The sequence below is a fragment of the Malus domestica genome, chromosome 14 (assembly GCF_042453785.1).
Source record: "Malus domestica chromosome 14, GDT2T_hap1".
Lineage (NCBI taxonomy): Eukaryota > Viridiplantae > Streptophyta > Magnoliopsida > Rosales > Rosaceae > Malus > Malus domestica.
Window position 1 is genome coordinate 1,127,578 of NC_091674.1, and position 14,430 is coordinate 1,142,007.

Sequence of the window (14,430 nt, forward strand, 5' to 3'; positions counted from 1 at the left end):
CCTCCAGCCCTTTACTTTTGGTGATCAGAGAATAAATTAAACAAAAACAACGAACATAATTAAACGAAACATGTGAAGGAGAAAATGGGACCCTAATATTGGACTTGTGAAAGAAATAAACGCACACATGAACGTGTAGAAGAAATACAGAAAGAAAAATATATACAAATTGTACCCGTCAATACACACACAGTGGAATTTGAAGAAGCATATCAAACAGGCTGAAAAATATTCATGGCAAACGTTTATTTCCTCAAATAAATACCTCGAGAACAATCTGTCCTATTGATTAAAACGACGGCGTACAAATTCAATATAGAAGTTACACTACCAACTGAATGATTCCACAGACTATTCTGGCCTCCCCGTATTCCTATGCAAAAGGATTTCCTCCGATGGACGCGACAGGTTCCTGTGTTGGGACATTCCTGCAAAAATAAGCAACTTCACATTAATCCATGACAGCAACAACGTCGAGCATCAATCTCTCTTCCAACGCCAGCCAAGCTGAGTTTCTAAACTCTATCTAGCATCATCGTACCGTAGTTCTGGATATTCAACTTATCAGGTAAAGTGGTAAGGCAATCTCTAACTCTAAGCAGTGACTAGAGACAGAATATTGTGTCCATCATATACATCGTACACAATCTGACTCAATTACATCAGGTGGTGCTGTAAGTAAAACTTACCCTGTTCGAACATGTTCCTTAAGCTGTCAGAATTGGTCATATGTAAATTCATGAATCAGAAATGATTTTCGTTTGGGCATTCCTTCTCGACTCAATTAGATACCTCTGTAAGAGGGGAAAAACTTTGGTAGGGACACCCCAACGATGTCATCCATAGCCCATAAGGCACCCCTCACAAAAGCACGGGACCCCTTGTAGTTTGGTCCCACTCGACTCCACAATGACCCCACACTAAGTTTCTCTCTTTTAAGACAAAGGTCTAAAATTGCAGACCCATTATATTTCTCATAGATTTGTGTGGTTCAAGATGATATTCCTTGGTGTATGCTTTTCGCAGACGATATAGTGTTGATAGATGAAACTCAGGAAGGGGTAAATGCGAAGCTTAACCTTTGGAGAGAAGTGTTGGAATCTAAAGGTTTTCGCCTAAGCCGATCAAAGACAGAATATATGGAGTGCAAGTTCAGTGCAAATGGAGGCCAAAACGAGTTAGGGGTGAGGATCGGAGATCAAGAAATACCAAAGAGCGACCGTTTTCGTTACCTAGGATCTATCTTGCAAAAGAACGGAGAATTAGATGGAGATCTCAACCACAGAATACAAGCTGGATGGATGAAGTGGAAGAGTGCATCCGGCGTGTTGTGTGACCGCCGTATGCCACTGAAGCTCAAGGGAAAATTTTATAGGACGGCAATAAGGCCGGCGATGCTGTATGGCACAGAATGTTGGGCGGTGAAACATCAACACGTACACAAAATGGGTGTAGCGGAGATGAGGATGCTTCGTTGGATGTGTGGGCACACGAGAAAGGATAAGATTAGGAATGAGGATATCCGGGGTAAAGTAGGAGTAGCCGAAATTGAAGGAAAGATGAGAGAAAATCGGTTACGGTGGTTTGGACATGTGCAAAGAAGGCCTACTGACGCTCCGATTAGAAGATGCGACTATGGGACAGAGGTTCAGGGCCGAAGGGGTAGAGGAAGACCTAGGAAAACTTTGGAAGAGACTCTAAGAAAAGACTTAGAGTACTTGGATCTAACGAAGGACATGACTCAGGATCGAGCACAATGGCGTTCTAAGATTCATATAGCCGATCCCACTCAGTGACTTGGATTTTCCAAGTCTCCAACCGAGAAGTTTTCCTCACTCGAGAAATTAAGGGAACACTACCCCAACCTACATGCTCCACTCAGAAAGCTTCAACATACAAGCTTCAACAAAAGAAAATTCAAAGAACTTAGCGAAGAAGGCTTTGGTGTATTTAACACAATACGTTGAAATGAAGGAAAGCTTATTTATTGATATCCCCGATAAGCTACAAATATGTACATATACATGAGTCAAAATAAACACACAAGAGGGAGCCTTCACAAAGGTTGCTTAGGAGAAGTCTCAGCAGTCGGTAGAGCCCCAGAAAGAGAAGGCACCGGAGGGGGATCATTTGGAGCCTCAGTACTGGACAGAACCCTAGAAGGAGGAGGCATCAGAGGTTGATCATTCGGAGCTTCATTACGCGGTACAGCCCCAGAAGACAAAGGCAATAAATGCCTTTGGAACAAACCCACAAATCTCTGATGATCAAGTAAAACCTGACCATCAGTTTCCTTCATCTGGTCAAGCTTCCTCTTCATGTTTGTAGCATAGTCATGTGCGAGCCGGTGCAACTGTTTATTCTCATGCTTGAGCCCTCTAATCTCCTGTTTGAGACTCATCACTTCAGCCGCCAATGATTCAACTTGGCGGGTTCGAGCAAATAGGCGTTGGGCCATATTAGACACAGAACCTGCACACTGAACACTAAGAGCCAGCGAATCCTTAACAGCTAACTCATCAGACCGTTTGGAAAATAGTCTGTTATCTTTGGGAGTGAGAAGGTTCCTGGCCACCACCGCAGCGGTCATATCATTCTTCATCACAGAATCCCCAACGGTAAGAGGACCAGTAGGGGAGACGAAGGATGGGCGCCATATGTTGTCTGGAGAAGGCGGGGCTGCCTCTTCAACAAGGTTCAAGTCAAAACGACGGTCGGAGGGGCCAGACATTTTCAAAGGTGTTGAAGAGAGAAGAGGTCGGACAAATCAAGATCTTAGAAGTGCAAGAATGAAGCTTCTACTGGTGGAGATTCAAGTGTGCTTTGGAACTTAATGCCAGCCCCTATAAAAATCTGCACTCGACGGAGCTTTAGAAATCGAAGAGGCGCCTGCTCAGAAATCGAAGAGGCGTTTGCTTTCTCAAAAGCTGGGCTGCTTAGAGATCACGAGGGTTGATCTCAGAAATCGAAGAGGCGTTTGTTTTCTCAAAAGTTGGGCTGCTCAAAGACCATGAAGGCCGATCTCAGAAATCGAAGAGGCGCTCGCTTTCTCAAAAGCTGGGCTCCCCAGAGACCACGAGGGCCGATCTCAGAAATCGAAGAGGCACCTACTTTTCCAGCCTTGTCAGCACCTGTCACACGCACACTCAGCTTTGCGGAAATTATGGGCATTCTGTCGAAGACTTCTGGGGAAGTAGAAAACACATGAATCTTACTATTCAATCACCCACTTCCCACACGCAACAATAGCTCATGGGTACCACAGATAACTTTGCCAAAGTTCTCTGCCAAAGTTGAGCACGTGAAGCTTGCAGCTCCCACTACATCGCTCTGACCAAGAAGGGTAAAAGAATAGCAAAGAAACATCACTAACAAAGTTTAGACCCATAAATTTTGAAGGTCTAGCTACCATATTATTACCCATAAGGGTAAAGGAACAGTACCATTGCTGGATAATTGGAAAGTCCCTATGTGTCAACCTCTGTGCTTCGTGGCAAGGTAGACTAGCAAACATGCCCAACCTTTACTCACATTCGAGAAAACACTCCCAATAAGATTGCTTGCTCCAAAATCGAAGAGGCACCGTCCTCCGAATCTCGAGAGCCAGACTCCCAACATGACTACTTTCTTAAAAATCGAAGAGAGGGTAAAGGAACAGTACCATTGCTGGATAATTGGAAAGTCCCTGTGTGTCAACCTCTGTGCTTCGTGGCAAGGTAGACTAGCAAACATGCCCAACCTTTACTCACATTCGAGAAAACACTCCCAACAAGATTGCTTGCTCCAAAATCGAAGAGGCACCGCCCTCCGAATTTCGAGAGCCAGACTCCCAACATGATTACTTTCTCAAAAATCAAAGAGACACTGCTCCTCGAATCTTCGAGAGCGAGACCCCCAGCATGATTGCTTTCTCAAAAATCGATGAGGCATCGTTCTCCGAATCAATCGAAGAGGCGCTCGCTTTCTCAAAAGCTGGGCTGCTCAGAGACCACGAGGGCCGATCTCAGAAATCGAAGAGGCACCTACTATTCTAGCCTTGTCAGCACCTGTCACACGCACACTCAGCTTTGCAGAAATTATGGGCATTCTGTCGAAGACTTCTGGTGAAGTAGAAAGCACATGAATCTTACTGTTCAATCACCCACTTCCCACACGCAACAATAGCTCATGGGTACCACAGATAACTTTGCCAAAGTTCTCTGCCAAAGTTGAGCACGTGAAGCTTGCAGCTCCCATTACATCGCTCTGACCAAGAAAGGTAAAAGAATAGCAAAGAAACAGCACTAACAAAGTTTGGACACATAAATTTTGAAGGTCTAGCTACCATATTATTACCCACAAGGGTAAAGGAACAGTACCATTGTTGGATAATTGGAAAGTTCATGTGTGTCAACCTCTGTGCTTCGTGGCAAGGTAGACTAGCAAACATGCCCAACCTTTACTCACATTCGAGAAAACTCCCAACAAGATTGCTTGCTCCAAAATCGAAGAGGCACCGTCCTCCGAATCTCGAGAGCCAGACTCCCAACATGACTACTTTCTCAAAAGCGAAGAGAGGGTAAAGGAACAGTACCATTGCTAGATAATTGGAAAGTCCCTGTGTGTCAACCTTTGTGCTTCGGGGCAAGGTAGACTAGCAAACATGCCCAACCTTTACTCACATTCGAGACAACACTCCCAACAGGATTGCTTGCTCCAAAATCGAAAAGGCACCGCCCTCCGAATCTCGAGAGCCAGACTCCCAACATGATTACTTCCTCAAAAATCGAAGAGACACTGCTCTCCGAATCTCGAGAGCCAGACCCCCAGCATGATTGCTTTCTCAAAAATCGAAGAGGCATCGTTCTCCGAATCTCGAGAGCCAGATACCACAGACCACTTTTTCAAAATGCTCTGACAGAGTTAAAACATGTGAAACTGGCAGCTCCCACTACCGTGCTATGACCAAGCAGGGTAAATGAATAGCATTACTACTTGTTGTTAGGGAGACTCCTATATATGTCGACCTCCATCCCCAACGGACAGGCAGACCTGCAAAAATGCTCAACCCTTCATCATATCTGAGAGGGCACTCCCAACGAAGCCTTTCGAAATATTCAGCTTTCTTTCCCCCCGATAATACCTCTGCAAACAAGCTATACTAGAGCAAGAATATCTCATATCATCAGGGTTAAAAGCAAGAGTATCCCATATCATGCTTTTTCCCTGTCTTTTCCTTTGGCCTTGTTTTTACCTGCAAGACAAGGAGAAAGAGAGCAATCAGTCAGCACTTGGAATCAAGCTTCCAGCCAGGAACTGACTGCCTGGAACCCCTTACCTGATTACTTACCTGGCATTGCTCTCGAGTACTCATCTTCAACATCTTATGTTTCCAGGGAAGATTCCGCATCTGCTTGAGGAACAGATAGGGCAAGTGCGAAGGATACAAGGAAGCATGTGGAGACAAGCGTAACAGCACACGTGCCGATACATCCATTACTCTGTCAAAAGCAAAAGTATCCCATATCAGCAGGGTGGAACGTACTCTAGATTTGATGGACTTGTTTTGACCCTCAAATTCTTCAGTTGGCCTTATACTCTGGAGGAAACCAGAAAACCCTCCAGCTCAGTTCAAGAATAAGCCTGTGGAAAGTTACTTCTTCAAAAGCAAAAGTATCTCATATCATCTCTTCTCATTTTTCTTCTCTTTATCCTTCATGCTACTGCAAGATGGGGAGAAGGTGAACAATCAGTCGGAGCTCTGATTGCTTACCTTGTCTGTCACCTCTTTCAGCAGACCTCCTAGCTCGGCGACTTGGGGGACTCCTACTACATGGTTTGTATCGCGCTTGACCAAGCCTGAAACTACAAGTAAGCTTCAAGTGAAATTGATACATTACCTTGTGCATCTCCACCAGTTAAAGATACCACCCCTGGATGGAGGAAGAGTACTTCCAGAGAAGATGCCACATCTACCTATGAGACAGATAAGGCAAGTCAAGACGACACCACACTCCGATACTTAGAAGTTTCGTGATTACGAGATCATTCTCCCACAATATTTTCTAATGTCATTTGTACTAAATCATTCACTTGTACTCACTAAAGGAGAGCTTGAACCTATGTACTTGTGTAAACCCTTCACAATTAATGAGAACTCTTCTATTCCGTGGACGTAGCCAATCTGGGTGAACCACGTACATCTTGTGTTTGCTTTCCTATCTCTATCCATTTATATACTTATCCACACTAATGACCGGAGCAATCTAGCGAAGATCACAAAAAGCGACCGTTTTCGCTACCTAGGATCTATCTTGCAAGAGAACGGAGAATTAGATGGAGATCTCAACCATAGAATACGAGCTGGATGGATAAAGTGGAAGAGTGCATCCGGCGTGTTGTGTGACCGTCGTAGGCCACTGAAGCTCAAGGGAAAATTTTATAGGACGGCAATAAGGCCAGCGATGTTGTATGGCACAGAATGTTGGGCGGTGAAGCATCAACACGTACACAAAATGGGTGTAGCGGAGATGAGGAGGCTTTGTGGGATGTGTGGGCACACGAGAAAGGATAAGATTGGGAATGAGGATATCCGAGGTAAAGTAGGAGTAGCCAAAATTGTAGGAAAGATGAGAGAAAATCGGCTCCGGTGATTTGGACATGTGCAAAGAAGGCCGACTGACGCTCCGGTTCGAAGATGTGACTACGGGACAGAGGTTCAGGGCCGAAGGGGTAGAGGAAGACCTAGGAAAACTTTGGAAGAGACTCTAAGAAAAGACTTAGAGTACTTGGATCTAACGGAGGACATGACACAAAACCGAGCGCAATGGCGTTCTAGGATTCATATAGCCGACCCCACTTAGTGGGAAAAGGCTTTGTTGTTGTTGTTGTTGTCGTCTTAAAAGATAATGAAGAGGCTAAAAAATAATAAGTAGAACATAAACTTACGGAATCTGAGAACTAAGTGCATGCCCTGGCATATATGTCAAACCACCTACATCAAATCAAAATTGAATTGAATGAACAATATAAGATTGTTATGACCAAATATTTCAATGGTCCTGCAATTTTCTCTGGCAACCAATTGATGCGTCCAACAGCCATTGGATTAAAAAATATGCAACCCTGGTTGGCAATAGTTGCAGGAACAAAACAAAAAAAAGAAATGAATGTAGCATTTTGCTGGCACTGAAAAGCTTACCTTCTGCTGCAGCTGGAATATACGGCATCCCAGACACTGGATTTTGCGGAAACCATGACTGAGGTGCATCGAAGAAAGAGGATTGCAAATGAGCATTTGGGAGAGAGGCTTGTAAGGAGTTCATGTCCAAAAACTGAAAGACAACACAAAGACAAAATTAGAACCGAGAAATCTAAGAATTGTATACGTGTATGGTAGTTGCTGGAAAACGCCATTCCAAATCCTTCTTTAATTTAATTGAAACATGATACAGTCTAAGAATGATATGGTAGACACTGATTAGTACCAACTCATTACAGTTTATCAATCACACCACTTCCATTGTCACTTTCCCATGAGATTTAAATTACATTACGGGGAGAATGAAAAATGCAACAAGTGTCTTATTCAGCTTAATTTTCAGCATGGATCTTAGAGGCATACGTAGATTGCAGTGTTTATTACACTAATAGAACTCATCTTTCACAGAAAGTACAGTTCTGATATCAACTATTTGACTTTAGTTATCAATTCACAACTTTTACAGGAAGTACAATTCATTTCCGCTATCAACCAAGCATCATGCTATGGTTATCCTTGACAGTTGACAGTTATGGTAAACAAATAATATCATAACTCCACCCATGCCCTTAATCAGCTTCCACATTCAAAATTCTCACGCAAACACACAAACACTCACATAAAGCTGATAGAAATAGTGAACAATGCACTATAATAGAAACACAATTTCACCAAAAGAACAAAGGAAAAAGAGGCAATCCCTGATACAACTAACAAAAACATACCATACTGTTCTGATCCAGATCTGTATCATAAGGAAGATCAAATGGGTTATTTGATTTCTGGTCGGTGGCATGGGACTTAATTTCTCCCTGTAATTTCGGGTGGAACATAAGAGATTAGTATACAACTAAGCACATTGAAAACCACAGGAAAGATGCTGAAGGAAATTGAAGAGTAAAAACCATTTGAGGAAGCACTTGTGGAGTATATGATTGCCCCATCACAGCATGTACGAGCAGACCAGGATCACGGGGTTCACCTTGGGAAACAGCTCCCCGAATCCCATCTTTACCAGATCCCTGCAAGTAAATTCCATACAATCAGAGGAAGAAAATAAATAATTTGAGAGAAATACAAGGTTGATGCAGAAACCTCAGAAATTTTGAATCCAAAATCATGGTCACCAGCTGACGAAAGCTTGTCTGTTACTCCTGGTTCACTGCCCTTCTTAGTGACCTCCAATGGATGATGGCCAATAGAATCTTCGAAAGCATTCCATGACTACTCAAAAACAACATATTTCATATTAAGGCATGCCACTATCTTAAGTAAACTTTATATTCATTATAATAAAGAAATTAAAAATAAAATAAAAAAAAACTCAAGGGGGTGCGAAGTACATAGAAAGCCATCATGATCTTTTAAAAACCATTATCCAGAAGATCCAAATAAGTAATTGGTGCAGGTGTAGTTTATCATAATGATGCTTACCTGAGTGCCTCTAGTATTGGGATCTGTGACATTGTGCAAACTATCGCTCCATGGACTAGAAACATCTGAAAAAGGTCCATGACTACTAGAGTACTGAAAGGATGGCCATTGCATGCCTGTGTTTGATGACGAGAATGCATCAAAATTTCCAACAGAACCTCCACCATTGGAAGCTACATTGGCAAGGGTAATATTTTTGGTGGATGGAATAGAAGTTGAGGGTTGAGGTGCATCAAATGTTGCCCATCCTTCACTTTTAGGGGCAGCCTCGGCTACTTGTTTATCCAAGGTTGGAGTTGACTGCTGCTGAGGAAAATCAGCAAATAACTCCAAGGAAGGTTGGAAAACTTGAGGCTGGTCTATATTTATACATGAATTGGAAGATGATATAGACGGTTGAAACAAATCTATGGATGGAGACAAAGAAGATGCTGCTGGTAACTGGAACAAATCAATGGAACTAGCTGCAGACGAGACTTCTGGTTTAACTGAGGCCTTGAAAAGGTCCAAATTGTCACTAGTTCCAAACTGAGATGATCCTGTAAAAGAAGTTGATTTATCCGGGAAGATTACAGTAGCTTGTTCAGGTTCAACAGCATTTGTTAAACCGCCTGAATTAAATGACTTGAGCGACATGGAATAGCTATCCAACAAGACAAAATTTCCTGAGGATGCAGTTCTCTGAACAAGCAACAAATGTCAGGTGATGGAAAAACTAAGGGCAGCATAATATGATTATCAAATAGAAGTGATGCTAACCAGATAGGATAGTGCACATATATATACAGAGAAAAGCAGAGAATTAAGGTACACACACCAATTAACATAGCACTAATAAAATGAGGAAATAACTCCATTCAGTACGAGCTCAACTTACCAACACCAACACTTAACTAATTGAGCGATAAAAAAATGCCTATCCGAAGAAAACATGACCCAAATCATTGACTACATGTATCTGATCTTAAATTTTCCCCTTTAAGCCCCAAAGACAGTTAAATTTATTTTAGCTGGATATAGATCAATGCTACAGAAATATATATATCCGCCCTACAAGAATATTAAAAGGTACACAGCTGTAATTTTAAAAGGAACCTTGGATACAACTAATCATTTTGAATGCTAAAAGCAAGTCTACAAGAAAAAGACCTGCGGACAGGATATCCCTGCTGCATCTCTCTTGACATTTGCCTCTGGAAATGTATCCTTTGATTGGTGTCTTACTTCATTTAGATTATCCCATGAAGGCACGAAAGTGGGGCTGCTGGATCCAGTGTCCTTCGGAAAATTAGGAGACTGTACTCCAGATCTAGACAAATCACCTCCACTTGACACAGAGAAATCTGAACCTCTTGAACGAGAGCCCTCATTCGCAAACCTGTCTTCATTCATTTGCTCACTTAAACGGCCAGCACTGTAGACAAAACTTGACATCTTTCCTTCATATCGACCTCGGTCAGAACCAGGCTTCCTAGTAAGTGCAGCAGCTTGTTTTCCATACCGTCGATCTTCATACTGATAGTCATAAGGTGGGCTTTGAGAATAGGAATGATAAGAACTAGCACGTCTTGTCTCATCTTCATGGATTCTATAGGTCTGCAAGGAATAGCACAGATTAGGCCCATAACCTTTGCAGAAAAAAATAAGTCATAGTGTAACATAAGGAGATTATTGGTGTATACAGTTACAGCCTATTCATTCCATTCTTTTGATGGTGTGCATGATGTCTCTGAATCTTAAAGAGAAAAACCAATTAGTTGTTTTGTAATTTCTTCAATAGAACCAAATACGAACTGGAGCAAGCCGCTGTATATGCCCCACGAAACAAATGAACTGGACAGTTATGAAAACTCTTTTCAATTACAATCAATTTTACCGCATTATTACAAATAAATATTTCCTTAAGTGAAATCTTATCATAACAATATAATATATATCAATTGTGAGAGAACCCACATTAATAATGTAAAGCCTTGCATAGTAGTATATAGTAAATACTATCATTGGCACTCCTTTTGCCTTTTCACTCTCTCACTTATGTACCTCAATTTAGCACGGATACACAATTTTATGTTAACAAAAATCTATTACTTTTTTCAGAAATATCAATGTTACCACTGATATTTTTGCAAATCCAAACTACCAATACATCTGCCCATATCAATATTTTAATCCATACTATTACCTGCATATCTCTTGGAGGCTTTTCAGAGGTCCTTCCTCCAGCATATTTCTTATCTACATATACACTTCTTATGAACTCACGGATTTTATCAGCCTTACTGCAAGAAGAAAAACATGACATAAGTGTACACCCCAAAAATGTGCATGCTGAACATTGTAGCAATTCTATTACCTGCTATCTGGCAATCGTTGCCTTTGAAGGTCCCAATCCTTCAAATAAATTTCCCTTGCACGCTGGTAAGAGTGAATGACCCTTTAGAATAAAAACAAGCAAACATTTTCTTCCAAAGAAAATGAGAATTCAGCATGTACCTGGTTACCACCATTTTGAAGTGCTTCAACTTCTTGTGAAGTAAACTTGGACATGGATACTGACTTCACACGATGAGTAAATTCCCGACTATATCACAAAATAATATGTATAATTCTATTAGGGGAAAGAAAGGAAAGGTGGATAGAGCATATGTACAACATACCAAACAGGAAAAGACCGCACGTTAAAATATGTGAAGAGACACGGTGTTTACTTGAAGGAAACTACATTTATGTTGTGTTTGGATGATGAGCTTAGGCTACATAAATAAGAGATGTGCTACAAAACATATAGATGGATTTCAAATGACTAGATGCAATGCACTGAGAGGGATTTATAAATGACTACTTTGAAGGAGTAATTTGAAAATCCTTTGTTTAGTGGCTTTTTAATGCTCATGTATTGCATTTTCAATCCCTTTATCTAAATGCTTTGTAGTGTATTTCCAACTAATTTAGCCTAAATCCTGCATCCGAACAGAATGTTAGATGTTAATGTGCTCAACGTTTGGAGATTCATTTTACCATGAATGGTACTGAAAGTTGGAAGGTAAAGATAAGTGCCAAACTCCAAGAATTAATTATCCGAGCATACAGAAATAGATTTCCATTTCAAAAGCTCGATCTAAAGTATTGATACATAAGAAAAGGAAAATTAACTAAGAGAACAAAAAGCATGTGCGATACCATCCTAATGTAAGAATCAACCCTCATCTACTGTCATCTTGTGCTTACCCCCTAATCATTTAAAAAAAAAAAGAGTACCACCTTAGGTAATTTATAGTTGATCTATCTTTCAAAGGACTTTCAATACATTCATCTTCAAAAGAAGCTTACAACCGAAAGAGTGAAATGAAGAGGAAATCTTCACTTCATCCAAAGCTGAAGCCTGAAATACACTGATAAATTGAAAAAGCCCTACTCAGTTATGATATCGGATGGTTTAGAACCTATAACACATTCTACGCAACTAACCAAAAGAATTCAACCTAAGAAACCTAGTTTACTCTTAAATACTAAAAAGGCTATTTGAAGTTTGCGACGTTTTGGCTAGGTAAGAGCTTAAAAAAAATTAACTAAATTTGATGTGGGTAGTGGTACGTTTCACACCAATCCATTCAAAGCCTGACTTGCACCTAAGTACAAAATCCTTGGCACTTGTTTAGTTGGTCCATCAACCTTATTAGAGAGCATTTAGACAGCACAACAGCACTTGGTGAATGGCCCAAGAGGGAACTCAACAATCCAGCACATTCCCAAGCCCAAAGTATTTATTATGGAGGCAGACGGACAGCTTCTGCACTTCCATGAGTATCATGCATCTCCTATAGTTAAGGTAACCCTAAAAAAAGAAATTGGCCCACTTCAGAAACAATCAATTGTATTTTTGTTGTGAGCATAAACCATCAGTCATTCTGTTAATTTCAATACATTCCTAAGAGAACAGTCTCGTGTATGATCAGCAATAAAAGAGGGGAGAGAGATAGTTGTTTAAATCACATCGATCGGGTTTATTTTGTGGACGTTATATAAGGAATGCAACTTGATGCCAAAAAGTTTCTAAAGTGATCTTGTTAATAACAGTATATATGGACAAGTATTAAGTTGGTATAAGGGATGTCTGTCTTATTTAACAGTTTAAATCATGTCCCCACAGTTGAATTTTTTTTTACTTGTAGAATAAGCTAAACTTCCAAGAGTCATAGTTAAGTAGCCTAAAACTTTCTTGTTTTTTCCTCAAAACCTCTCCCATATGCAACATTGTGAAACTTGCTCTATAATTGCAGAGGCTGATAACAAAGTTTATAAATCAGCGTCAAACAACAAGCATGGTAACCAAAACATGTTAAAAACATTGAACAGTTGACCAGATCATTCGTGATTTATAAACACCGAAAATCCTATCTTGCAATAATTTCCCTTACAATATCCGCGTATGGGTCTAAAAATTGAAACTTTTGTAGTCAACTAAACTTGTACACATTTAGAATCATATAAACATTCCATATTTTACCTCAATCTTCTATATCCATTTTAGTGGCATTGTTGCACGATGGCAGCAAGCAGAGTTCTTCGACATCCTCAAATTTCTAACTAATAATTATAGCATAGTAAAGATATTGCAAACTTTAGATACAATTGACCAAACAGAAAACCCTCAGTCAAAAATAGCAGATTAGGAAGGTTTTCGGTTTTCCATTTCCACAAAAAAAAAAACTAACTCCGGCGTGCAATCTCAATACGCAAAATTAGCAGAACGAATACATTCAGTACGAGGCAAAGATTATGCCCTAAAAACAAGAAATTGGATCAAACGATTTTGAAAAAACTCACTGTATGCCACTGCAAGTCATGCAAACGAAAGTCCAAAAATTTGTGCAGACGTATTGAGGACCCTGCATGTACAAACCAAATTACATTAAATAAAATCCTCCAGCTGCGAAAAACAAAATAACAACCCGAAAAAAAAATCGAGAAAACTAGAGAGAGGGGAGGAGTACCACGCCATTACAGTTGATGCATCGCCGATTAGGAGGGAGCTTCATGAGTCCCCGAATGATCTTCTCGTTTCGCTCTTCCTCTTTTCTGCTTCCCATTTCTGAAACAAAATCAAACCCTAGAACCAGAAGAAGCAGAAGAAAACAAAGAACGGAATCGGAGGGTGGATTCGGAAATGCACTCCTCCCTCTTCTCTCTCTCCTCCCTCTCTCCTCGCTCTCTTTCTCTCTCTAGAAGGAACAAGGAAGGAAGGAAGGAAGGAAGGAAGGAAGGAAGGAAAAGGCTTTAGGGTTGGTTCGGTTGGGGTTTTTTGAATTTGGGAGAGAGGGGAACGGAACTCTGGAATCTGAATCCGCTCCTTTCGAGGACTGGACAGCAAGCGCTCGCCGCCTTTTCTTTATAAATTTTAATTTATTTTTATTTTTATTGGCATTTGTAAAAGATTAATAATTAATTAATTAATTAATATCTAAGTAAATAAACGATCAAGGTTCAAACAAAACGCACGCAGCTCATAAAGGTGTATTCAATTAAAAATACTTCAAGCAATGTCGTTTTTATTTTCGCACACTTGTTTTTTCTTTCTACTCGTTGTATGCACATTAGTAATAATAATTTTAAGAAAAATAATTGATCCGCCTAGTAATAGTGAGAAGTTTTCCATCACGGTTGTATTTTCATATAGCAACGCTAGAGTAGTTTTAGTAGCCAACCAAATATAAACATGTTGCATGTTAATATGATTTCATCATTGAAGATCG

The 14,430-nt window shown here is 40.5% G+C and overlaps 2 protein-coding genes across 4 annotated transcripts; both read right to left on the reverse strand.

Moving 5' to 3' along the window:
- Positions 1 to 145: 145 nt before the first annotated feature.
- On the reverse strand, positions 146 to 14,066 carry LOC103453918 (probable ADP-ribosylation factor GTPase-activating protein AGD14). Of its 3 annotated transcripts, XM_029092340.2 has the most exons (14): positions 13,672 to 14,038; positions 13,505 to 13,566; positions 12,350 to 12,512; positions 11,171 to 11,258; positions 11,031 to 11,092; positions 10,860 to 10,956; positions 9,824 to 10,270; positions 8,675 to 9,355; positions 8,336 to 8,464; positions 8,146 to 8,262; positions 7,966 to 8,052; positions 7,181 to 7,313; positions 6,928 to 6,973; positions 146 to 428 (listed from the first exon to the last, which is right to left on the reverse strand). In XM_029092340.2, exons 4-14 carry the CDS (start codon positions 11,222 to 11,224, stop codon positions 374 to 376), a joined length of 1,908 nt encoding a protein of 635 aa, XP_028948173.2. In that variant the 5' UTR covers positions 11,225 to 11,258; positions 12,350 to 12,512; positions 13,505 to 13,566; positions 13,672 to 14,038; the 3' UTR covers positions 146 to 373. The 3 variants fall into 3 exon arrangements, with proteins under 3 accessions (XP_028948173.2, XP_008391730.3, XP_028948172.2); XM_008393508.4 differs by lacking the exon at positions 12,350 to 12,512 and having other exon boundaries at positions 13,672 to 14,066; XM_029092339.2 differs by lacking the exons at positions 6,928 to 6,973; positions 12,350 to 12,512 and having other exon boundaries at positions 13,672 to 14,043.
- On the reverse strand, positions 1,223 to 5,702 carry LOC139191352 (uncharacterized). The gene is made up of 2 exons (XM_070812113.1): positions 5,330 to 5,702; positions 1,223 to 5,233 (listed from the first exon to the last, which is right to left on the reverse strand). Exon 2 carries the CDS (start codon positions 2,729 to 2,731, stop codon positions 2,057 to 2,059), a length of 675 nt encoding a protein of 224 aa, XP_070668214.1. The 5' UTR covers positions 2,732 to 5,233; positions 5,330 to 5,702; the 3' UTR covers positions 1,223 to 2,056.
- Positions 14,067 to 14,430: the final 364 nt, after the last annotated feature.

What these genes read in the sequence shown, in the direction of transcription:
- LOC103453918 (XM_008393508.4), bottom strand. Translation starts at nt 13,767, where the DNA reads ATGGGAAGCAGAAAAGAGGAAGAGCGAAACGAGAAGATCATTCGGGGA. An exon ending in GCATCAACTGTAATGGCGTG is followed by an intron (nt 13,567 to 13,671) that starts GTACTCCTCCCC and finishes TTGTACATGCAG; the next exon opens with GGTCCTCAATACGTCTGCAC. An exon ending in ATCTGGATCAGAACAGTATG is followed by an intron (nt 7,314 to 7,965) that starts GTATGTTTTTGT and finishes GTTGTCTTTCAG; the next exon opens with TTTTTGGACATGAACTCCTT.
- LOC139191352 (XM_070812113.1), bottom strand. Translation starts at nt 2,731, where the DNA reads ATGTCTGGCCCCTCCGACCGTCGTTTTGACTTGAACCTTGTTGAAGAG.